General features: G+C 35.0%; 1 protein-coding gene across 2 annotated transcripts in view; it reads right to left on the bottom strand.

Annotated features, from left to right (window-relative positions):
• SS18 (SS18 subunit of BAF chromatin remodeling complex) overlaps window positions 1-25,667 on the bottom strand; it is a 66,954-nt gene that overhangs the window by 25,887 nt on the left and 15,400 nt on the right. For both annotated transcript variants that reach the window (XM_069468169.1, XM_069468170.1), the window contains exons 4-5: window positions 10,831-10,984; window positions 4,512-4,733 (exon numbers count right to left, since the gene is read on the bottom strand). In XM_069468169.1, the coding sequence (XP_069324270.1) occupies window positions 4,512-4,733; window positions 10,831-10,984 (376 nt within the window). The remainder of the gene's footprint in view (window positions 1-4,511; window positions 4,734-10,830; window positions 10,985-25,667) is intronic.

Raw genomic sequence — 25,667 nt, 5'->3', positions numbered from 1 at the left:
AATATGTCAAAAAAGAAAAGAAAAAGCCCCATGATGTATTATAATCATATTAATTAAAAGCAAATCAGTTCCTTTACTATAAAACTTCTCAGACCTTTTAATATCCTAATAAGTATGCTGAATCTTCTACAATAATTTACCAATAATTTTTAAAATATTATTTTACCAATAATTATTAAAATCTATCTGGACCATAATTTAGCAAATGCTGGATCAAAGTTCTAATATAATTAGGAAATAGTTATATTTTTTATGAAAATAATATTACCATTTTCAGAATCCTACCACGAAATGAACCATTTTCAAAGTTAAATTCCTATCTCGTAAAACTAACAAAATGTTTTCACATGTGAAAAGTCATGTTAGGTGAATAGCCTTGATCTATAATCTATAAAGAACTCCTTCGGATTAATAATAATCAAACCACAGAATATATAACATGAACAGTCAATTCAGAGAAAACATGCAAATGGCAACACATATAAAGTTATGTAGCTTCACTAATAATCGAATAAATACAAATTAAAACAAGACTACATTTTTTCCCTATACATTTAGCAAAGATTAGAAAGACATAGTCAGTGCCACTGGATATGTACTGAAATAAGAACTTCCACACTCTGTAGAGATGTGACCTCATGCAACCTTTATCGAAAACAATTTGACAATGTCCCTCAAATATTTTAATTATTCATATATTTTATCCTAACAACTCTATCTCTAGAATTCATCCCATAAAAATCTTGCACATGTACTCAAAGATATAGGCACAAAGATGTTTGTTCCAGAAGTATTTATGATAGTAAAAGTCTAGAAATATCTATCAAAAGTGGATACAGTTTTACTAAATATATTATGGTACATCCATATAAAGAATGCTGCCACTTGAAAAATGAAGATCTACATATGTTGATAGCAAACAGGTATAACGAATACACAACCACAAGACATATGCACAATTAGATGCTAGACTTATCTGAAGCACCTCAGCTTGGTAAATCTCTTACAAGATAATAATCCATTGTATAATAAGAAGAAGAAATATAACACTCCAAGCTGTGACAATACATACTCTTTGCCCTTCATACTTATGTAACGAATGTGGTCAACTTAGGTCCTGAAAGAAAAAGGTCCTACTTCTCTAATGTCAAGCTTCTAGATCAGTCTAACCAAAGAGCACACTAATAGAACACATGATAATTTTAAAGTATGATCCTTTACCACTTGGCTAAATGAATTAATACTTTCTTAATGCTAGTCAAACAAAGCTAAAACCAGAAAAAAACTAGATGCTGAAATAAGACAAAAGCTGATAAACCAATTTCAAATTTTTTGTGTTCATTTTTTTAAAAATCCTTGATTACTCTGACCAACAGATTTTATATAAATTATGCAAACAATTACTGAGTCAGGATTTTTACATGCATCACTTCACTTAATCTTATTTAGAGAAATTGAGTAATTTGGTCAAATGTCCCACGTACAGTAAGCTACAGGGCCAACACTTGAATCCAAGTCTGAAGAATTACATACATGGAATTTGTGAAATACATTCTTTTTTTTCATTATTCATATATTTTATCTTAACAACTCTATCTCTAGAATTTATCCTACAAAAATCTTGCACAAGTACTCAAAGATATAGGCACAAAGATGTTTGTTCTCACTCTGTCACCCTGGGTAGAGTACAGTGGTGTCATCATAGCTCACTGCAGCCTCAAACTCTCGGGCTCAAGCAAGTCTCCAGCCTCAGCCTCCTGAATAGCTAGGACAACAGGCACATGTCACCACACCTGGCTAATTTTTATCTACTTTTAGTAGAGATGGGGTCTCGGTCTTGCTCAGGCTGGTTTTGCACTCCCCCCATCTTAGCCTCCCAGAGTGCTAGGATTATAGGCGTGAGCCACCATGCCCTGTCTGAAATACATTCTTTAACACAAATATGACGATTTGTAAAATTTCTTATATTTGAATATATAATTAGTAAAATTCTGTTTTTGTCTTTTTGTTTCTTTTGTGAGACAGAGTCTCACTCCATTGCCCTGAGTAGAGTGCTGTGGCATCAACCTACCTTACAGCAACCTCAAACTCCTGGGCTCAAGTGGTCCTCCTGTCTCAGCCTCCCAAATAGCTGGGACTACAGACATGTGCCACCACACCTGGCTAATTTTTTCTATTTTTAGTAGAGACAGGGTCTCACTCTTGCTGAGGCTGGTCTCAAACTCCTGACCTCAAGCAATCCTCTCGCTTCCACCTCCCAGAGTGCTAGGATTACAGGCGTGCGCCATTTCCCCTGTCATTAAAATACTTTTATAAGGAATTCATATGATTAAAATATTGGATGCTGCCAGAACACTGTAAAACTTCCTTTTTTTTTTTTTTTCTGAGACTATAATTTTCTGTGGTATTCTTTTGATTCTGAAATACCAAAATTCAGTCTATGGCCATACCACCCTGAACATGCCTGATGTCGTCTGAAATAGCAAAATTTAAATGAAATTTTTTTCATTTGTCCTTGAAGAGATGTTTAAAGCAATGAAAATTTCCTCAATGATTTTCACCCTACTTTCTTTTTGAAAGCGTCTTTTGGCCGGGCGCGGTGGCTCACGCCTGTAATCCTAGCACTCTGGGAGGCCGAGGCGGGTGGATCGCTCAAGGTCAGGAGTTCGAGACCAGCCTGAGCAAGAGCGAGACTCCGTCTCTACTAAAAAAAAAATAGAAATAAATTATCTGGCCAACTAAAATATGTATAGAAAAAATTAGCCGGGCATGGTGGCGCATGCCTGTAGTCCCAGCTACTCGAGAGGCTGAGGCGGTAGGATCGCTTAAGCCCAGGAGTTTGAGGTTGCTGTGAGCTAGGCTGACGCCATGGCACTCACTCTAGCCCGGGCAACAAAGCGAGACTCTGCCTCAAAAAAAAAAAAAAAAAAAAAGAAAGTGTCTTTTACTTCTTCAAATCAGATCTCTACATAGTTATTTTTATATAGTCTCTATTTTCTACTAGAAATTCATAAATTATGAGAACAAGCAAAAAGTAGTTACTGCACTATAATAAAAGAAAAACCTATACATTCTCACAAAATATGACATTTTTAAAATAGTTGGTCCCTCAGTTTAGGACAAAAAATATCTATAAACACCTGAACACTTTTCTCCAAAAATAATAATTATTTTATTTATGCACATTGCTGTATGCATTATTTTTTTCTTCTTCAAATCTTATGCTATCATAGCAAACTATGCTGCAGCAACATCCATTTCTGTGCACACCATGCCTTTTTTTAACTATGATAAGTTTCTAAGAAGTGTGCCATCATAACTGTAGTTGCTGTCAGAATCAGTATCAATTTTCTTGCTCTCTCACTCTTGGTAACCAAAATGTATGGAGAAACATCTGAACTCCTTTCTAATCTAGCACTGACTAGATCTTGCTGTTGTTCTGAAACTTTAATTGACCTAATAAAAAGAAAATAAAAAATTTCCACCACGGAAATTTCCACCACCATTTCCACCACTAAATAATTTGAGGGTTAAAAAAAAATGAGACAAGCACTAATTTGTGTGCTTGAGTTGTGTGCCTGCTACACTGATTAACAATTTATTTTATTATATTCCTTTATTTTCAGTGTATCATCAAAATTATAAATATCTGTATTAATATTTTAAAATTATATTATTTCATAAATAATTATCAACAGATTAACATTAACTTCCTGTATCTGAGTACATTTCAGTGATCTGTTTTTTACAATCAAAATCTAGGAAATGTTATTACAAATACATTTCATTCTATCTTATGCTCTTAACCTCATCACATTTTGTAACTGAAATAGCTTTAAGCTGGCAATATGCCGAATGTTTTAAAGACAATTAGCAGAACAGAGCGCCACTTACTGGCTTTTAGTTATTATTCACAGAGTACTTAAAAGAAAAATATAACAATTTCATTTTCTGAGCTCGGTAATAAATTTTAATGGGCTCACACCACTCTACGACAAGAGTACAGCAGTACTTCTGCTGAGTATTCTGATTAAAAATTATTTTAGAATTACCTCTCAATGTCGAAACATAGTATCAGAAAACACCCATATAAATCAAGAAAAATTCATATAAATACATCCTTAACAAGTAAAATGAGCCATAGAGTAGATGTTTTTTAAGAGGTTGTACTTATAAAGGTAAAATTATTATTTTTCTCAATTTTCTAGCTCTAAACCAAATGTGTTTGGTTACTAATTGATTGGCTTTAAAAAACAATTCAACAATACGAACTCCCCCCCTAAAAATGCCCAAATGACATAAAAATAAATAAATTTAAAAAGCTAAAGCTATATGTAAAAAAAAAGAGAGATTTAAACTAGTTTCAAACTCAACATTACCTTTTTATGGGTATGATTTTCACTCACCGAAAGCTTACATTTGTATGAATCAGCTAAGAACTTGATACAATAGTTTTACTTTCAAATGCTAACGGTAGCATTCTAGTCAAGAAAGACATGAAGCTTAGTTACCTTGGTTTGGTTGCATATTCATATTTGGTCTGGGGCCATAGTTTCCCATTGGTTGCCCCTGACTCATTGTCATTTGATTCTGTACTGGCATGCTCTGTGATGATGGCACAGAATGGTTGTAACCTCCCATGGATCCATGGCTACTTGAAGGCATATTCATGGAATTGTTTGTCATATTGAGTTGATTGGGTCCAGGTCCCTGCATAGGCATATGGTTAGGCCCTTTGAAGAAAAAGGATCAGAACCAAAATATGAAAGTTAAACAGATGGTCCATACAAAAGTACTTTAAAAAGCTTTTTATTTTTTTGCATTATTATAATACTAAACGATAACTTGAGTTTTTAATCAACAGCAACAAATGACAGCAAATACTGTGAAACAGATGTTATTATTCCCATTGTACAGATTAAGAAACTGATCATTTTGAAAAGCCAGAACATTCTGAAAAAGAAGAATAATGAAGGAGGACTAGCTTTATAAGATAGCAAAACATTATCATAAAGTTGGAGTAATTATTATAAAAGTGTAAATACTAGAACATATATGAGTAGACAGAATAGTGTCTAAAAATAGAACCAAATACATAGTTTAGTAAATGATAATAATGGTGACATTAAGTATCGGGCAACAGAAAACTAATTCAGTAAATGGTGTTGTGACAACTGGGTAGCCATCTGGAAAAATAACAAATTGGATTGCCATCTCATTCCTTCCACTAATTCCATATTGATAAAAAATTTAAACTTGAAAAAAGTAAGAAAACAAGGAACCATAAAAGAATTTCAAAAAGAAGAATTTTAAAAATAATCTTGGAATAGTAAAGCCTTCTTAAGTATGCCAGAAAACCCAGAGCCATAAAATATTAATTAGAAAAATAAAAAATGTAAACATGACCAAAAAACCCCCCAAAACAATAAAAAGATAAATTGGGGGAAAAATTACAACACATACCACAGACCAAACTAATTACTTAAGATATAAAGTAAAAAGACCACCATCAGTAAAAGAATGGGCAAAGGACATAAAGTTCTTTTAGTTCATAAAGTTCAAACTACAAAAAGGTTTGTAAACATGAAAAGATTGATTGCTTCACTTATAACAAAAAGGCAAATTAAAACTACAAGAACCAACATCCATATTCTAGATTCTCAAAAATCAAAAGTTTGTTCCAACTATATTACGAAGAAAGAAGCACTTTCAAACACTGTTGAGGGAATAAAAATGTTATTTATATTCCATGCGGAACCAAGGATGGAATCAAGCCTAAGGAAATCTGTGATGACAAACAGCAATTCAAATGAAGCACAGTTGTCCCTCAGTGTCTGTGGGGGATTGGTTCCAGGACCTCCCACAGATTCCAAAATATGTGAATGCTCAAGTCTCTGGTATAAAATGGTATAGTATTTGCACATAACCCATACATATCCTCCCGTATACTTAATCATCTTTAGATTACTTACAATACCCAATACAATGTAAATGCTATGTGAATAGTTGTTATACAGTATTGTTTAGGGAATAATGACAAGAAAAAAAAGTCTGTACCTGTTCAGTAAAGACAGAATTGTTTTTTCCCTATTATTTCTGATCCACAGTTGGTTGAATTCACAGATGTAGAACCCATAGATAGGGAGGGCTGACTGTACTATTTTTATATAGAGGAATTTGGGATTCCAAGATGGCGGCAAAGGAGCAAACTGGCCACACTCTCCCCAACAGAAAACGAAAAACAGATATACAGTGCCTAAATTTTCACCAGCAACAACCACCCAGAGCTCAAGTATGAGGATGATGCAGTTTCCAGGGCGACAGAGAAGTGGGAAAACTCTGAGAAGACAGTAGGAAACTCAGACTTCCATATTCACAACACATTCTCCCTCCCACCCCCGCCCCACCTCCCTGCCTGGCACCAAGCGCAGGGGAGAACTCTCCCCTCAACCCATGGTTTCTACACTGGAAAAAAGGAAGTTGAAGTAGTAAACCAGCTTCCCCACATCCTTGAGTTCCTTGGCAGGAAACTTGTCATTTCCTTGGTCCATGGGAATCATCATGACTGTCTAAAGGGAGAGATATTCCTGAGGACAGGCAGAGATAAAGGAGGGAGGCTACCATCCCCAGCCCTGGAAACTTGGTCAAAGGAGATGCCAAATCGGAGTGGCTGTTCAGCAGCACCCACGCTATAGGAGGTACATTCTACAGGTTCCCTGGGCACAAACCCCTACCCAGCCTTTCCACACTGCTCAGATAATCCCTTTGGCACCTCTCCCATTCAGGACAGGCAACACTCCAACCATTTACTAGAGCCAAGGTGAATCTGGGCTTAAGGCACTATCTAGAGCTGAAAAGATGGCAGCAACCTAGTGGCAAAAATTTGCTTAGCAAATATATTCAATAAAAACAAAAATAAGCTGGACAGAGAAAACTGGAATAACTAACGAATCCTTCAATACAAAGACATAGATGTACGCCCACAAGAAACAACAACAAACAGGAAACCATGACCTCCCCAAAAGGACAAAGTAAAAATCCAGTGACTGACCCTAACAAAATGTTGGTTTGTGAGGTCTCTGACCAAGAATTCAAAATAGCAGTTTTAAGGAAACTCAGTGATCTCTAAGATAACACAGAAAAGCAAATCAGAAATTTATCAGAGAAATTTAACAAAGAGATTGAAATAATAATTTAAAAAATCAAACAGAAATCCTGGAACTTAGAAATATAGTTGCTGAACTGAAGAACTCTTTAAAAGTTCCCAACAGCAGAATGAACCACACTGAGAAAAGACTAGCTATCTGAAAATATGCCGAGGAAAAAAAGGAAAAAAAAAGGAAAAAAGACTGCCTACAAGATATAGAAAATTAGCTCAAAAAACAAAATCTGGCCGGGTGTGGTGGCTCACGCCTGTAATCCTAGCACTCTGGGAGGCAGAGGCGGGAGGATCGCTTGAGGTCAGGAGTTCGAGAACAGCCTGAGCAAGAGCGAGACCCCGTCTCTACTAAAAATAGAAAGAAATTATACGGACAGCTAAAAATATACATAGAAAAAATTAGCCGGGCATGGTGGCGCATGCCTGTAGTCCCAGCTACTCGGGAGGCTGAGGCAGGAGGATTGCTTGAGCCCAGGAGTTTGAGGTTGCTGTGAGCAAGGCTGACGCCACGGCACTCTAGCCCGGGCAACAGAGCGAGACTCTGTCTCAAAAAAAAAAAAAAAAAAAACCAAAATCTACGAATTATCCGTGTTCAAGAGGAAACTGAGCAAGAGCAAGGGGTGGAAAGCTTATTCAAAGAAGTTAACAGAAAACTTTCCAAAACTTGTTAAAGATATAAATATCCAGGTACAAGAAAGGTCCTAGAATACCAAACAGATTCAATTCAAAAAAGACTATCCCTCCAACCCATGGAGGAGCAGGGAAAGAAAAAAAATTAATTAATTAAAAAAAAAAAAAAAAAAGACTATCCCAGGACATATAATAATCAAACTCTCAAAAGTCAAGAACAAAGAAAGAATCCTCAAGTAGAAAGAAAAAAAGCAGCAAATAACATATAAAGGGGCTCCAATTCGTCTGGCAACAGACTTTTCCATAAAAATCCTATAGGCCAAGAGGGAGTGGAAATGACATTTTCATAGTGCTCAAAGGAAAAAAAAAAAAAAAACTATCTTCCAAGAATATTACACCCAGCAAAATTATTATTCAAATATGAAGGAAAGATAAAGTCCTTCCCAGACAAACAAAAGCTGAGAGAATTCATCACCACCAGACCCATCTTTTAAGAAATGCTAAAGGGAGATCATCAACCTGAGAAAAAAAAAAAAAAACACTAATGTGCAAAAGAAAACTTTTCAAGGTTTAAAACATACTGCTAAAATTAATACTCTGTTACTGTATTTGTGGTGTGCAATTTGGCAATAACTATCAAATTTTAAAATGCATCTATATCTCTAATTTAGCAATTTCAGTTCTAGGAATTTATCCCACAGATACATAAGTATTTGTGTGCATCTGTGTAGGGATGAAAAATATATATATATATGCATTATATATACTTACAGGCATATTCATGGCAGCATAATTTATAATATCAAAAGGCTAAAAACCTATCATTAAGAGAAATGTTCAAATAAATTAAAGTATACCCATAAAAAAGAATGTAATGCAGTCACCAATAAGATAGCCCTTTAAATACTGAATGTAATGATGGTCTCCAAGATTATCTTTAAGAGAGAAAGAAAAGATATAAAACACTGTTTAATGGGTGGTACTATTTGTGTTTTTTAAAGAAAGAATAAGAAACAAATACATACATGCATTTTTGTACATAGAGTATCTCCTGATGAATAACTAGAAACCAATGCTTCTCTGGAACTAAGAGTCTAGCTGTATACCCTTTGATACCTTTTGATTTTGGCTTCACAAGCAGGTATTATCTAGTTTTCAAAAAAAATCAATTAATTTATTTTAAAAAGGAACTTGAGACTTAGAGGTTATTTGACCAAGATCAAACAAGTATCTCTGAAACTGAGATTATAAAGTGAAATATTAAAAACAAAACTAAAATAGGAAATAAAGAGCCATGATGCAAATGTACACCTAACTATAATTTCATTAAATATTGTCAGGAGAAGCTCAACGATTGTTTTGGAAGCTCTACAGTATTCTGGACAACCTAGGTCATAACTGGTTTATAATCTCTGGCTTATAAAAAAATATAACTACTCCAGATGGCCTTACACAAAACACAGAATGTCATGTTAACAGTAACTGCATTGCTGCTCAAATGCTTCTTCAGCCTCAGGCTTGAATGGTACATGGAGAAGACAAGTCAAAATCTTAATTAAAGGTACCACCATGAAAAGTCACAAAACTCCTAACTAGCTAACCTGCACTAGCAATACCTTTCCAGTTCTAAAAACAAAGTGTTCTGGTGAGCTAAATGTGGATTTGGCAAGAAAGTTTCTCCTGACTACAATCTGACTATAAGCTGAAAAGTAGTTATGTCTTCCACAGTGAGTGTGAGCCCTCAATGTTGCAAGCCTTAGAAGGAAATAGGAGACAGCCACCAGAATACCACGGCCCTCCTACAAGATCAGTCACACGTCAATCTTCCATAAATCAAGCTACCTTATCTCTTTTGTACTGTGCTCTCGTTTTTTTTTTATTATGCTCATCATCTTTGGACACCAATACTATCAAACAACACAATCAGCTAGAAAAGAACACTATCTTAAGGATGCTAATTACTAATTTTTTTTTTTTTTTTTTTTTTAGAGACAGGATCTTGCTTCGCTGCCCAGTGCAGTGGCCAGATCAGAGCTCACTGTAGCCTCGAACTCCAGAGCTCAAGTGATCCTCCTGCCTCTGCCTCCCAAAGCACCGGGATTACAGGCGTGAGCCATCACACCCGGCCTCTAATCACTAATTTTAATAATAAATTGTTCTGTTATTTTAATTTGCTTCCATTATTGGCAATTGTTTCTTTTTGTTAATGAAAACAACTTTTGTCTTTAGAAAGTAAAAATATTCTCATGTTAAATGTAGAGAATACTCCACCAAAAATTATGGGTATGGGTTGTTGTTGTTGTTAGAAAAACAAAATAGTTTAAAGATACTTTTTAAACTAAAAATTCAAACCAGCAAAAGGTAACTAAATAAGCATCCAATGGACTAAAGATATTCTAGTGACTCCAAACTTAAAATGGATAAATGAAAAGGAAATGGCTCACTGTGTAAGAAAGCTCACATTATTTCTCAGCTTTTAATTTTGCTTTAAAAATCAATTCTCATTTTTATGTTATGCTACAAACATACGCATTCAAACAAATCTAAAATCAGCTTCATAATATCAATGAGAAAAATACTAAATACACTAGCACTTTAGAGACTGTATGTTTCTTTTCCCCCATGTATTTTTCCCACTGATACTGTTTCTGAGATCAATCAATTTTTAAGTAAATAAAAACTCAGGGAAATATTACAGTACTTTTTTTAAAAACAAATTTTAATTCTTAAGCCATGGCATAATGCCTTTTTTTTCCAAAAAGCTTCTAACCAACTGTATTGCATAGTTTCAGACAGACTAAATTTAGCCAGTTCTGTTCATCAGAGGAATGCTGTGTGTCAGCTACATCAAAGCCCAAGGGCAGCCTGATAAGCACTGAATACAGGTCACGTAGCTCTGTAGCTAACAAACTCTAAGAGAGCCTGTACTCGGGGGCATTCAAAGCAGTTTTGTCATCAACAATCTAGTATCCCTTGAGCCCCCATGTCGTTTCAGTTGCTAAGCAACTCTGGTGTTAATGTCTTAGAGGAGAAAAACTTACCAGGCATCTGGCCGTTCATCTGGTTCTGCATGTGTGGTGCAGGAGGACCCCCACCTACCATTCCATCTGAAGGCATGTTGTGAGAGCGTGGAGGTGGGGGAGGGCCGCTCTGATTCATCCCTCCAGGACCCATAGGCATATTCTGTGTGGGTGGCTGAAAGAACACAGTTTAGTAAAACAAGAGAAACAGTTAGCCTAATATATTAAAGATGCATATGGTATAACAGTTACCTATATTATTAAACTGCATAGGAATAAAAACACAAATGCATTTTCAATTTCCTCTAATGCATTTTAATCATGAACTTAATATAATAACATATTTAATACCCGAAACTTTACAGTATATTTTACCTTATAAAATCTCAATACTGAATATAAAAATTTTAACATTCTATACAAACAGAATTCTTTATTTATATAGAAAATTTCTAATGTGTCTATTGTTATGATTTAAATTATGTTAAAAAAAATTAAGTCTCCTTTCACTATTGTTATTTGGATATGTTTATTATTATTAATCATGGATTTTACCTGAAAAGTCACAATAACAACTAGAAGAGCCATAAGTCCCAAAATGTGATATATTTTATACTGTTTGGGGCGGGGGGGGGGGGGGGGAATAGTGGCAGCAGAGGAATGTTTTAAAACACAGACAACAGTTCAGTTCAACATTTTGGTGCCGATTACCGCTATAGATTGGAAACGTTACTGATGGCCTCCAAGGGTACAGAGACAGCTGCCTCAAAAGGATGCCTTTGGCAAATTTCCTAATGAAATTTTGAAGAAAACCACTGACTAACCTTGAGAGTTCACAAAAGGGTGAAAGGAAAAACATAAATATAAGATGGACTGCAACACCTGGCTCTCTTCTTAGGGTTATTTTGGTAGCAAAAGCGAATGGTTAGTTTCTTTCCAGACCCCCATTTTTAATCCTGCAGGAGGGAGGCTTTATTCTTTACGAATCTACCTGTCTTCTTTCTCTACTTCGATGTGCGAAATCTAATACCAATTCCTATATTGTCAGTGGTTCTCTTCCCCCCACATTTTTAGATGGTCATTTAATTACTGTATACCTTTCCAGATTTTCTGAACACAATTCTCTCTGGCACACTTAATATACATATACATTGCTCTTTAGCCATTACATGTAAACACTCAAACCGTCAATCAGTTAATAATCACAAACATCTAAAAAACAACCAAGTGCTACTCTAATAGCACCCATTCAAAAATCAGAATTTTAATTTCTTTACTACTAAATCCAGATAATAGCTGCTCTTTATTTTTTCTTCAATTCTCATCTTAAATTTTTTATCCAACTTGTATTCTTTAAACACTTAATAACCTGTTAAGTTTTCACACACACAAAAGTCAACTCAGTGTCACATATCTTACTTTTAATTAACCTTTTTATTTATCATGATGGCAACAGCAACTAATGATATTTTATTAGTTAAATTGTAAAAAAAAGTGACCTCACCATTGAGAGTGAAAAATGAATTTTTAACACAAAATTTGCACAAGAATATAGGAGGATTTTTGTTTTTGTACAGAAGAGGGTCAAGGTCACCCAGGTTTGGAGAAATATGGAAATAGAGGATAATAAAATGGCATCTCTAAAAAGCTAAGACAAAAAAAGAAAATATGAAAATAAACCAATCAAGCTAGAGTTTGGTGCTAAGAGAAAATATTCTTCATGTGAAGATAAAATAAAAATAGTTTCAGATGAACAAAAAGGTAAGAGAACTTGTTAGAAGAATAACATCAAACTAAAAGAAAATGACCTCACGTGGGAGCACAGAACTGGAGTAGTTAATGGAGAGGAATGGAAAAGTAAATATATGTAGATAAATATAAATTAATATTGACATTTAAAATAATAGTAACAATGATTTGTTTGGCTTAAACATATGTAGAAATATAAAATATGGAACTAGACTAACACAAAAGACAGCAAGCTAAATGAAGTTAAATTGTCAAAAGGTGCTTGTATTTTTCAGCAAGTGTTAAAAGTATAAATTTAGGCCGGGTGTGGTGGCTCACACCTGTAATCCTGGAACTTTGGGAGCCCGAGACAGGAGGCTTACTTGAGACCAGGAGTTCAAGACCAGCCTGGACAACACAGGGAGACCCCTATCTTTACAAAAAATTAAACAATTAGCTGGGGACGGTGGCATGCACCTGTAGTCTTAGCCACTTGGGAGGCTGAGGTAGGAGGATCATTTGAGCCCAGGAGTTTGAGGTTGTAGTGAACTATGATCACACCATTGCACTCTAACCCAGGCAACAGAGTGAGACCCTGTCTCAAAAGAAAAAATAAATAAATAAAAATAAAGAAAATTAAGAAAGCCAAAAGCTAATTCTTTGAGAATATTAATAATTGATAACCCCTAGTAAGAATAATCAAGAAAAGAGAATATTCAAATTTTGGAGACATTAAAAGGGGGGAAGGGCATCAGTACATACCTTATAGACATTAAGAACATAGTAAGAGGACATTAAGAACAACTTTATGACAATGCATTTGATAATTTAGATGAAACAAATTCTTTGAAAAACAGAGCTTACAGAAACTGACACAAAGAATAAGAAAATCTGAAAAATCTTCTGTTAGAGAATTTGAATCCATAATTTCTAGAATCTTCCCTGAAGAAATCTCCTGACTCAGGTGTTTTCACTAGAGAATTCTTCTAAACCATTAAAAAATAAATAATATCTAACACCAATTGTATACAATCTTTCAGGAACGAAAAACCAGAGTGATCAATTCCCAATTCTTTATGAGGTCGCTAAACTCTGATAAGAACATTACAAGAAGGAAAATTACAGGCCAATATATCTCTCATGAATACAGATATAAAAACACTAAACAAAATGTTAGCAAAGCAAATCCAGACTTATGAAAAAGATAATACATTATAACCAACAAAGTTTACTACTCCAGGAATGCAAATTGATTTCACTTTTGAAAATTAATCAATGTAATTCACCAAATTATCAAAGTAAAATCCATATAATCATCTCAATAGATTAAGAAAAAGAATATGATAAAATTCAATACCCACTCATAATAAAAACTTTCAGAAATTAAAAATAGAAGGAGCACTCTTAATCGAATAAACCTAATATATAGGCTGGGCATGGTGGCTCACGCCTAGCACTTTGGGAGGCCTAGGCAAGAGGACTGCTTTAGGTCAGGAGTTCAAGACCAGCCTGAGCAAGAGTGAGACACCGTCTCTACAAAAAATATAAAATTTAGCCAGGCATGGTGGCACGCGCCTGTAATCCCAGCTGCTCAGGAGGCTGAGGCAGGAGTATGACTTGAGCCCAGGAGTTTGAGGTTGCAGATGACAATGCACTCTAGTCAGAGCAACAGAGACCCTGTCTCAAAAAAAGAAAAAAAAAGTAACGTATAAAAATTTTACAGCCAACGTCATCTTACTAATGAAAATATTAGACTCTTTCCCCTTGAATTCAGGAATAGGACAAGAATATCCATCAACACCACTTGTATCCAACAAAATAAATAAACCAGCAAACAAATTAATGGTATAAAGAATAAAAATAAAATAGAAAAAGTAAAAAGAAATAAACATTGGAAAAGAAGCCTTATAATTGTCATTATATGCTGATGACATGATTGAGTACATAGAAAACCCAAGACAAACTATAAAAACTATTAGAATAAATGAATATAGCAAGGTAACTGGATACAAGGTCAATATATAAAAATCAACATTTCTATTTCTTTCCAACAAGCAATGAGAAAGTGAAGTGTCAAAACTGATTGCACAATGGCATCTAAAAAAATCAAATCGCCAGGAATAAACCTAACAAGAGATCTGCAATATCTCTATACTGGAACACTGTTGAGAGAAATTACAGAGTCTACTAAATGAAGAACTGTATCATTTTCATTGACTGGAAGATTTAATATTATGAAGATAATCAGTTTCCCTAATGTTGACCTAGAGATTCCATGCAATCCCAATCAAAATCCCAGCAGGCTTTTTGTAGAAATTCACAAGCTGATTCTAAAATTTAAATGGAAATGCAAAGGACATAGAATAGCTAGTACAATCTTGAAGAACACTACCAAATACCAAGATTTATTATAAGCTACAATAATTAAGATGTGGTCAGTGCAAGCATAGACAAATAGACCAATAGAACAGAATAGAGAGTTGAGAAACAACCCACACTTACAGTAAGAACAACTTACATTCAATGCTTAAAAAATGATGTTTCCAATAAATAGTACTGGATCAACTGAATAGCGTATGAACAAAAATGAACCTTGACTCCTAACTCAGATCACACACAAATTTAATTTGCAATGCACAATGAATAAAAAAACTTTTAGAAGAAAATATACGCATATTTTCATGACCTTGTTACAGGAAACTACTTCTTAAACAGGACACAGAAAGAATTACCAATTTAAAAAAAAGATTGATAAATTGGACCTCAATTAAATTAGAAATTGTGCTCATCACCATTAAGAGAATAAAAGGGCAATATTCAAACTGGAAGAAGATATTCTCAATATATATAGCCAACAAAAGGCTTGTTCGAGAACACAGAACTCCTACATATCACTAATTTAAAAAAAGAGAACCCAATTAAAAAATGGGCAGAAAGGGGACATTTAGAAAACTTTTTTGGGATGATAGCACTGATTTGGGATGATAAATCTTGACTGTGGTGGTGGTTAAATGGATTTGTCAAAACTCATACATCTATACACTTAAAATGGATGAATTTTACTGTATGTGAATTATACCTAAAATGTTACTTCTTCCCTGATCACCAGAATAAGGCCCCCACCGTCTCATCCCACAGTTCCAGACGGTCTTCATAGCACTTACTACAGTGGTAATTTCAAATGTGTTTTTGTAATTACTTAATGTCTGTTTTCCCTGCTATACATTAAGTTCTGTAAGGATTGGTCCATGACTATATTTGCTCATTACTGGAGCCCCCAGTCATCTAGTATCAAATAGAGGTAGTCAATAAACATTTATTAAATGAAAAATGATCCTATAACACTTCAAATTTAAATTAGGGGCCAGTATCTTTCTGTTAACTTTCATAATGTTTTTTAAGTGTCAGAATTGCTTCCTCCACCTTCCCATCTCCATTTGGAAGACCATCAGACATGAATCCCTGATATTGTCCCCACCCTCAAATTGCCTTATCCATAGTCTCAGTGATGCGAATTCCACCATTCCAGTTGCTCCGCCCAAAACCATAAAGTCATCCCTAACACTTCTCTTCTTCTCATCCCCCATCCCTACATTCAATTTTCAGCACAAATTTAGGCTCTATCTTTAAAATATACCCAGAATTTGACCACTTCTACTACCACTTCTCTCGTCTGCCACTCTCATGCGAGCCAACTCATACCTCTCATTTTGATTATTACAGTAGCCCCCTGCTTTGATCCATGCTACTCTATATTAATTCTCCACATAGTATTCAGAATTAGTTTGTGTTATATCAATTGACGCTTCTGCTCAAAATATTCGAATAGCTTCCAGTTTCAGAGTAAAAGCCAAAGTCCTTATAATAGCCCTGTATGATCTTGTCCACACATCACCTCCTTAATTTAATTTATTCTGCTCTAGCCACAACCTTCATGTTGTTCCTTGAACAAGGCACAAACAGCTTCATCTAAGAACCTTCCCACTACTTGCTTCATCTGCCTAAAACACTCTTCCTCAAGTCTTTGCTCAAACATCACCTTCTCAATGAAATCTATGCTAACCACTCTATTTCATATTGCAAATTCCATCCAACATCACACATTCCCAATATACTTGTCCTGCTGTTTTTTTCCCTTTCCATAGCTCTTATCATCCAACATGCTATATGATTTATTTATGTATTATACTTGTCTTACCTGACAGTACATGACACCCAAGAAAGTAGAAATATATGTCTGTTTTGTTCACTGATGTTCCAAAAGTACCTAACTACTACTAACACACAGTAGACACTTAATATTCAGTAAAAAAATTAATAAACTCTTAAATTTAAATGATTCAACACAAAATTATAAATAATTTTATTAAATTATCTTCAATGTTACTTTAAAATATAAACATATCACTGTAAAATATAATCTTTAGTTTAATAATCCTTTATCTTTATAACTGTCATTAGCATAACTGTCATTAATATAGTTCCCCACAAGGAGGCACTAAAATGACATACAGAAATAAACAGGAGATTCAAAAATAAATTATTATTCAAAATAGGATATATATAAAAATAAAACTTTCTAAAGCTGATAAAGAGATAACTTCTATATATACAGATGAAAGAGACTTGGTTAGTCAACAAGACCGGATCCAAAAACTCCATCAATATCATACTCACTTCCTAGTCCTAAGTCAATCTCCCACACGTATGTGAAACAGGTCCCCTCTATTCTTCACTCATTCCCACAAGAAATTTCAGGATGCCATCATGGGTAGCCTTGAATCTATCATATGCAGGCTTTAGACCTTACCAATTGATTTCCTGAATTTAATAATCTCATCAATTGTCATCATGCCATCTTGTCCCCCAAGAAGATAGCTAGTAGAGAACTCAGTCCTATCATAAAACCTGACCAGAACTTCTATAACTTATAATAGTTCTCACTTATTTTCACAGTATGATAAGTCTCCAAATTTCTGGGCTTAGGCTCCAGAATGATTCATTTACTAAATATGCTCCCCTCAGTTTTAGTACCAGTTTCCTCACTGAATTCAACCTTTCTCTATTTTATAAGTAGCAAATATTTCGACCACAAAAAAATGCAACATTATACTTTATCTCTAACAAACTCTGAGGATGTTAATTATTAAAAAGTCGCTCCCAATTCACACACAGCAATCTTAAATAACAAAAAGTAAATTCCTTACTCTTCCCAGAACAGGGGAATTCTCCGGAATATATTTCAAACAAAATATAAAAATAAATCCACTTCTAAAATATGGCAAGATAAGACCCTAAGCTTTTCGTAAGGTTGTAATAATACCATCTGTTAAGAAACAGAATGTATTTGTTTAATCTTGCATTTATTTTTTATATTATTTTTATATCTATACCAATTAGATTATAAAAGTAATACGTAATCATTATAAAGAACAGAAACAATACAAACAGGAACCAATCTCAAAGCTTGGATGCATATCTCCAGAAACATTTTAATAATACATATACACAGCATATATTTACTTTTTAAAATCAGGGTCACAGTATTTTTTTTTTTTTTTTTGAAACGGGCTCACTCTGTAGTGCAGGCCGGAATGTAATAGCATCATCATAGCTCACTGTAACCTATAACTCCTGGGCTTCACCGATCCTCCCACCTCAGCAGCCCAAGTAGCTAAGACTACAGGCACATGCCACCACAACAGGCTAATTCTTTAATTTTTTGTAGAGATGAGGCCTCACTATGTTGTTGCCCACACTGGTCTTGAACTCCTGAGCCCAGGTGATTCTCCATCTCAACCTCCCAAAGTGCTGGGATTATAGGTGTTAGCCATCATGCCTGGCCCTGTGATTTCTTTTATTTATTCTACTGTAGACATTATTTTTTATTAGTATACATCTTGACCTCATTCAAAAGTATAGAATTCACCTGAAAAGCTGTTATAGTTTTTAACCCATCTTCAATACTGACACTTGTTCCTAGTTTTTTTTTTTTTTTGCTAATATAAACAATGCTTCAATCAATTGCTTTGTGCAAATACTTTTGTGTACTTGTAAAAATAACAGTGAATTGCTTAATTTTTTTTTTCTTAGCTAACAGAAAAGAAATTCTGTTCCTCATAGGGGGCAGCTAGACACATTATTTTTTCAATTAATGCCAAAAGGACAACCTTTACGTGCTCTAGTACCTTTGAAAACTAATTCCACTGATTTTACTACCGTTCTGGGAAAAAAAAAAAAAAAGAAATTTCACACACATAAACATTTCTATTCTTTACAGTAAGAGATAACTAATTTCTTTACCTACCTAGACTAAATTAGATAGTCATCTGAATTTTATATATACAGTTCAGCAAACAGTTAACATGATTTTTTTCCTCAGATATATGAAAGATAGGCAACAATGCTGGTAAAATGCTCCCTGTAATATCAATCCAGAAAAATGTGCCCCACAGAGCAATTCTCTACAAATACAGGGTTACCTTCTTTGTGGAACTTTCCCCAGTTCTCAACAGCAGAACTAATCACTTCTATTTCAAATACATAGTATTTCTAAAATAGCATGTATTATTACAGTGTAACTATTTGTTGTCTTTAGACTATAGAATTTTTTAGTATATATAAGAAAGTTTTGTTCTACATTTTTAAAGGAATTAAATCCTTTGCTTTTATTCTCAACAAAGCCTCCCTCACCTCAAGATCAGATAAATATTGATGTCTTAATTTGTACTGAATCTCATAAAAATAAACACTTCAAAGACATTGCATCTGTAGTTTTGCATATCAAAATGTTTTAATGAGACACTTTTTATTGTGCAGTACCATGGTAGGTACAAGAGAAACAAAAAGACTTGGATACCAAGCCGTAGCAGGAGAAAGGGGAGAAAGAACTCTTGCTATGACCACTATGCTTCTGACTAAGGGAACTAACTGTTTACACTACTCACTGGAGATAGGAAATATGAAAATGCTGGCTGTAGACATTTTTCTCTTTTTACAGCAGGGAATAACAGAGGGGAAATAAGTTTTGTTCGTATTGTGTTGAGAAGCCTGTGAAATATCCAAATGGATATGTCAGCTGGAAGCTGCATTCGTGTCTCACACTCATGCAAAAAGATCCGTACTTGGGAACCATGAATGCACAGATAGAACCTGAAGTCGAGAATATGGGAAACCAGGAGTATAGATGAAATCTCTCAGGAAGAATGTGTACAGTGAGAAAATGTTCAAGAAGAGAACATCAACATTTGACGGTCATGTTAAAGATGATGAGCTGAGCAGCCAGAGAGTTTAGTAAAAAGAAAAATATCGCTTGAAGCTCTGACTTGGGGGGTTGGGAGGGCATGGGCAATATACATAACCTAAACTTTTGTACCCCCATAATATGCTGAAATAAAAAAAGAAAGAAAAAAAACTATCACAGAAGCCAAAGAACAAGTTTCAAAGAAGAAAATAATCAACATTATCATCCTTACCAAATATTATCACGTTTACCAAACACTTAAAACATTCTAAAAATGGCTTGAATATTTAAGAAAAGTTCTTTTTATAACTTTAAATGAGAATATAGATCCTTTCATTTTTTTAAAAAATTACAATTAAAAAGGTATAGAGCAGTGTACATGACAAGGTTCTACTTGTATAGAAAAGAGCAAGGTATATATTTACATTTGCTTTCACTTGCATAAAAAGCAAGTGGAAGACAGGTGAGAGGAGGTTTCTGTATGATTTTTTTTTTTGGAGTTTTTTAATGTTCTAACCATATCAAAATTATCTATGCTACAAATTTAGTTAAATTTTACAATTGTATTATGCCTTGCTAATCTTCAAAATGTTCCAAGCTCTAAGCATGTGTTCCTTCACTTTACTTGGATCACATCTATAAAAAAGAAAATCTACAATATCAAATTTTAGTCAATGAAGTACCTTAACACAGCAGTCCCCAACCTTTTTGGCACCAGGGAACGGCTTCACAGGAGACAGTTTTTCCACAGACGGTGGGTGGGAGATGGTTTCCGGATGATTCAAATGCATTACGTTTATTGTGCAATCAAACCTCTCTGCTAATGATAATGTATATTTGCAGCCACTCCCCAGCACTAGCATCACCACTTCAGCTCTACCTCAGATCATCAGGCATTAGGTTCTCATAAGGAGCATGCAACCTGGATCCCTCACATGCACAGTTTACAGTAGGGTTTGCGCTCCTATGAGAATCTAATGCCACCGCTGATCTGACAGGAGGGAACTTATGGGGTGATGCAAGCGATGGGGAGCGGCTGTAAATGCAAATGAAACTTCGCTGGCTTACTGCCACTTGCCTCCTGATGAGTAGCTCGGTTCCTAACAGACCACGCACGGGTACTGGTCTGCAGCCAGGGGTTGGGGACCACAGCCTTAAAGAGATGCTCTGCCAGCAGTCACTGAACCTGAAGACTAATACAGTGTATTATCATTTTTACTAAAAAGCTTGTGGAAGAAACAGCTAATTTAAGTGCTGCCCAAAGGTTGATCAAAACATCAAGTATGACATCACCAAAAAAATGCCACTTAGAAAATCAAAAACAATGTATAAAACTTAAGACTACCCACTCTAAATCAACTCTTATTAATAAGTCAGACTTTTATTCTTTGTACAGAATATTACTCAAAGTGTCTTTAATAAATTAAAAATTCAAAAAATATATTCAGGCCGGGCGCGGTGGCTCACGCCTGTAATCCTAGCACTCTGGGAGGCCGAGGTGGGCGGATCGTTTGAGCTCAGGAGTTCGAGACCAGCCTGAGCAAGAGCGAGACCCCACCTCTACTAAAAATAGAAAGAAATTATATGGACAGCTAAAAATATATATAGAAAAAATTAGCCGGGCATGGTGGCGCATGCCTGTAGTCCCAGCTACTCGGGAGGCTGAGACAGGAGGATCGCTTGAGCTCAGGAGTTTGAGGTTGCTGTGAGCTAGGCTGACGCCACGGCACTCACTCTAGCCTGGGCAACAGAGTGAGACTCTGTCTCAAAAAAAAAAAAAAAAAAAAAAAAAAAAAAAAAAAAAAAAAAAAAAAAAAAAAAAAAAAAAAAATATATTCAGTTAAATTGGAGATATTTTAAACTCATAATGAACTAAGTAAAAAATAGGATAAGCAATTCCAATCAGCTTTCAGCCCTCCTTTTAGATTAAGACATGTTTTTTGACTCAAATGTTTATAGTAACACAATTCACAATTGCAAAGATGTGAAAACAACTCAAGTGCCCATCGATACATAAGTAGATTAATCAAATGTGGTATATGTATACCATGGAGTTCTACTCAGACATAAAAAACAATGGTGATCTAGCACCTCTTGCATTATCCTGGATGGAGCTGGAGCCCATTCTTCAAAGTGAAGTATCACCAGAATGGAAAAACAAGCATCACATGTACTCACCATCAAATTGATACTAATTGATCAGCACTTATGTGCACATATGAAAGTAACATTCATTGGGTGTCCAGCAGGTGGGAAGGGGGAAAGGGTACAGGTATTCACACCTAATGGGTGTGGTGTGTACTTTCTGGGGGATGGGCTCGCTTATAGCTCTGACCCAGGCAGTACAAAGGCAATATATGTAACAAAAGTGTTTGTAGCCCCATAATATTCTGAAATTTAAAAAAAATTTTTTTAAAGATATGCTTTTATGTACTCATCTTGGTAAATGGCACCATTATCAGTCAGTCTCCTACCCTTTAAATCTGTTCAGTAACTCAAATCTTGTTAGTCCTACTTCAAATACTCCAGAATCTAATGCCTCTTTCCATTTAGAAATGGTAACTATGTGGATGAGTCTAATGAATACTGACTTTAAAAAATAAACAGTAATGATAGGGGCCAGGCACAGTGGCTCACGCCTGTAATCCTAGAATTCTGGGAGGCCAAGGTGGGAGGACTGCTTGAGCTCAAGAGTTTGAGACCAGCCTGAGCAAGAGCAAGACCCCCATCTCTACTAAAATTTAAAACTGAGCCAGGTATCGTCGCGCATGCCTGTAGTCCCAGCTAGTTAGCAGGCTGAGGCAGGAGGATCACTTGAACCCAGAAGTTTGAGGCTGCAGTGAGCTATGACACCACTACATTCTCCCCTTGGTGACAGAGCAAGACACTGTCTCAAAAAAAAAAAAAAAAAAGACAACAGTAATAATTATCACTTGTGGGTAAACATACACAGATTTAAAATACATGACAACAATTGATAAGTCATTGAAGGAAGGAATGGAAATAAAGTAGCTGATGGTCCTTGTCTTATCTGAGATATATATTATAATATAATCTATATAGCAACCACTAAAAGAATAGAGAAGTACATAAAATTTCTCAATTGGAAAAGAAAATAAATAAAATAAAATATTAATTATAAAGAAGGCAAAAAAGAACAGAAATATGAATATACAACAGACGAGACAAAACAAAGTACATTGTTGGTGGTAGGTTTAAACTCAGACATTATGAGTAATTACATTCACTATAAATAGGTTTAATGTTCCAATTAAAAGACAAGATAAACTGGGAGTAGTGGTCTGTGCCTGTAGTCCCAGCTACTCAGGAGGCTGAGGCGGAAGGACTGCTTGAGCCCAGGAGTTGGAGGCTACAATGAGCTGTGACTGCACCACTATATTCCTAGTGTGGGCAACACAGTGAGACCTCATCTCTTAAAAAAAAAATAGTTTGGGGAATTTTTTCCAGATACACATGCTATTCATAATACAAATATCTCTAACATAAGGAAACAGAAAGGCAGATATAACTTGAAACACTAAAGAAAGCTAATTTAACTATAACAGTATCAGACAAAACAAACTTTAAGAGGAAAAACATTAGGGATAAGAAGAGATACTTCATAATGATAAATGTTACAAAGAACCAGAAAGCTGTAACATTTCCAAATTTATATGCACCACTAACACTACCTCAAAACGTATTAAACAAAAACTTAAAAAGAGTTACAAGGAAAACCAGTACACCTACAATTATTTTAAACATAGATCTCTCAGTAACTGACCAGACAAACAAAACATCAGAAAGGCTAAAAAATAAATCAGTAGGGCCAGAGAAGATTCCAGCAAGATTAACACACTTGACCTGACAGACATATAGAGAACTCCGCACTCAGTGGCTACAGAATACATAATCCTTTCCACAAATACATGTGGAAAATTTATAAAAACTAACCATATGCTGGACCCCAAAACAAATCAGTTCTTTAATTTTGAAGAACTAAAATCATACAGAATGTTACCTAACAATCCAATGAAACAATAAAATCCCCATGGTTAGAAATTAAGAAATATACTTATCAAGCAATGTATAAAAAAGATATAAGAATAAAAATTAGAAAATATTTGGAATTAAATGAATATACTACTGGAAGGATGAAAATTGATGTAGCAGGCATTCCTCTCAAAAGTCAGAAAAACAGCAAAACACACCACAGAAAGTAAAAAGAAGGAAATAATGAAGATCAGAAATTTATCATATACAAAAACGTACAACAGAGCAATGGCTCACAAAGTATGGTCCTCAAGACCCTGTCAGCTCTGGGAGGCCAAGGCAGAAGGATCGCTTGGGTCAGGAGTTCAAGATCAGCCTGAGCAAAAGTGAGACCCCGTCTCTACTGAAAATAGAAAGAAATTAACTGGACAACTAAAAATACATAGAAAAAATTAGCCAGGCATGGTGGTGCATGCCTGTAGTCCCAGCTACTTGGGGGCTGAGGCAGAAGGATGGCTTGAGCCCAGGAGTTTGAGGTTGCTGTGAGCTAGGCTGACGCCACGGCACTCTAGCCCAGACAACAGAGTTAGACTCAAAAAAACAAAAAAACAAAAAAGAAAAGACCCTTTTAGGATGTCCCCAAGATCAAAACTATTTCCATAGTAATACTAAGATGATGTTTGCTTCTGATGCATATTTACAATGATGGTGCAAAAGCAATAGTGGATATAATTGCTGGAAACTTAGTATGCATCAAGACAACAGCACCAAACTCTATTATTAGTTATTATATTACTGACTGCCACACACTTGTAGTCAAAGAAAGAAAAGCCAGTTTCACTTAAAAATGTACTTAATGAGGCAGCAAAAATTATTAATTTATCAAATTCTCCTTATCTTTTAAATAATCAGTGAAATAATTGGAAAATAATAAACATTATCTGCTGAGAACCAAAGTAAGAAACAGCCCTTTGTGATTGAGTTGCTAGTTGAACTAGAACTGTTTTCATGGAACACCATTTTTACTAGAAAGAAAAATTGCTAACTATATTTGTCCAGGTTTAAGTATTTGGCAGACACTTTCTCAAAAAATGAATATAGTGTGCCAGAAAAACAACTGACAGCATTTGTTGCCAACATCAAATCTGAGTTTTCACATAAGAGTTGTAAATGTGCCAAATATATCAACTACCTTGAGCTAGATGGCATCTCAATACTTAAGAGAATTTTCTAAAGAGGTTAGTGATAATTTTAAGAAATGTGATCTTTGGTATTACATAAAATATGTTAATATTTGGAAGAACTGCCTAACTCAGTGAACTTGTATTTTCCAAATGACCAAAGTATGTTACAAAATTATGCACGAGTAAAAGATTAATTCAAAGTATAAGAGAGACCAATGGACTTAAATGTACCACAATAGGAAAAACATATTGATATAATTTCAGATTCTACACTGCAACTAACCTTTAAAAAAAAGTACTTGTTGAGATATACTGTAATATCAAACAAGATTATCCACAAAAATCTGAAAAGGCTATTAAGATATTCTTCCCCCAAATAAATCTCTATGTGACACTGGATTTTCTTCTTCTACTTCAACCAAAACAACATATTACAATAGACTGAATTCAGAAGTAGATTATGAAAATATAGCTGTAGGCCAGGCATGGTGGCTCATGCTTGTAATCATGCACTTTGGGAGCTGAGGCAGGACGACTGCTTTAGGCCAGGTGTCCTAGACTAGCCTGGGCAATAGCAAGACATTATACCTACAAAAAATTAATAAAATTAGCTGGGCGTGGTGGCACGTGCCTGTAGTCCCAGCTACTTGGGAGGCTGAGGCAGGAGGATCTCTTCAGCCCAGGAGTTTGAGGTTGTAGTGAGCTATAAT

This window comes from Eulemur rufifrons, chromosome 5 (assembly GCF_041146395.1).
Source record: "Eulemur rufifrons isolate Redbay chromosome 5, OSU_ERuf_1, whole genome shotgun sequence".
Classification (NCBI taxonomy): Eukaryota; Metazoa; Chordata; class Mammalia; order Primates; family Lemuridae; genus Eulemur; species Eulemur rufifrons.
Note: the sequence above shows the minus strand (reverse complement) of the source record. Positions and strands in the feature narration are given on the sequence as shown.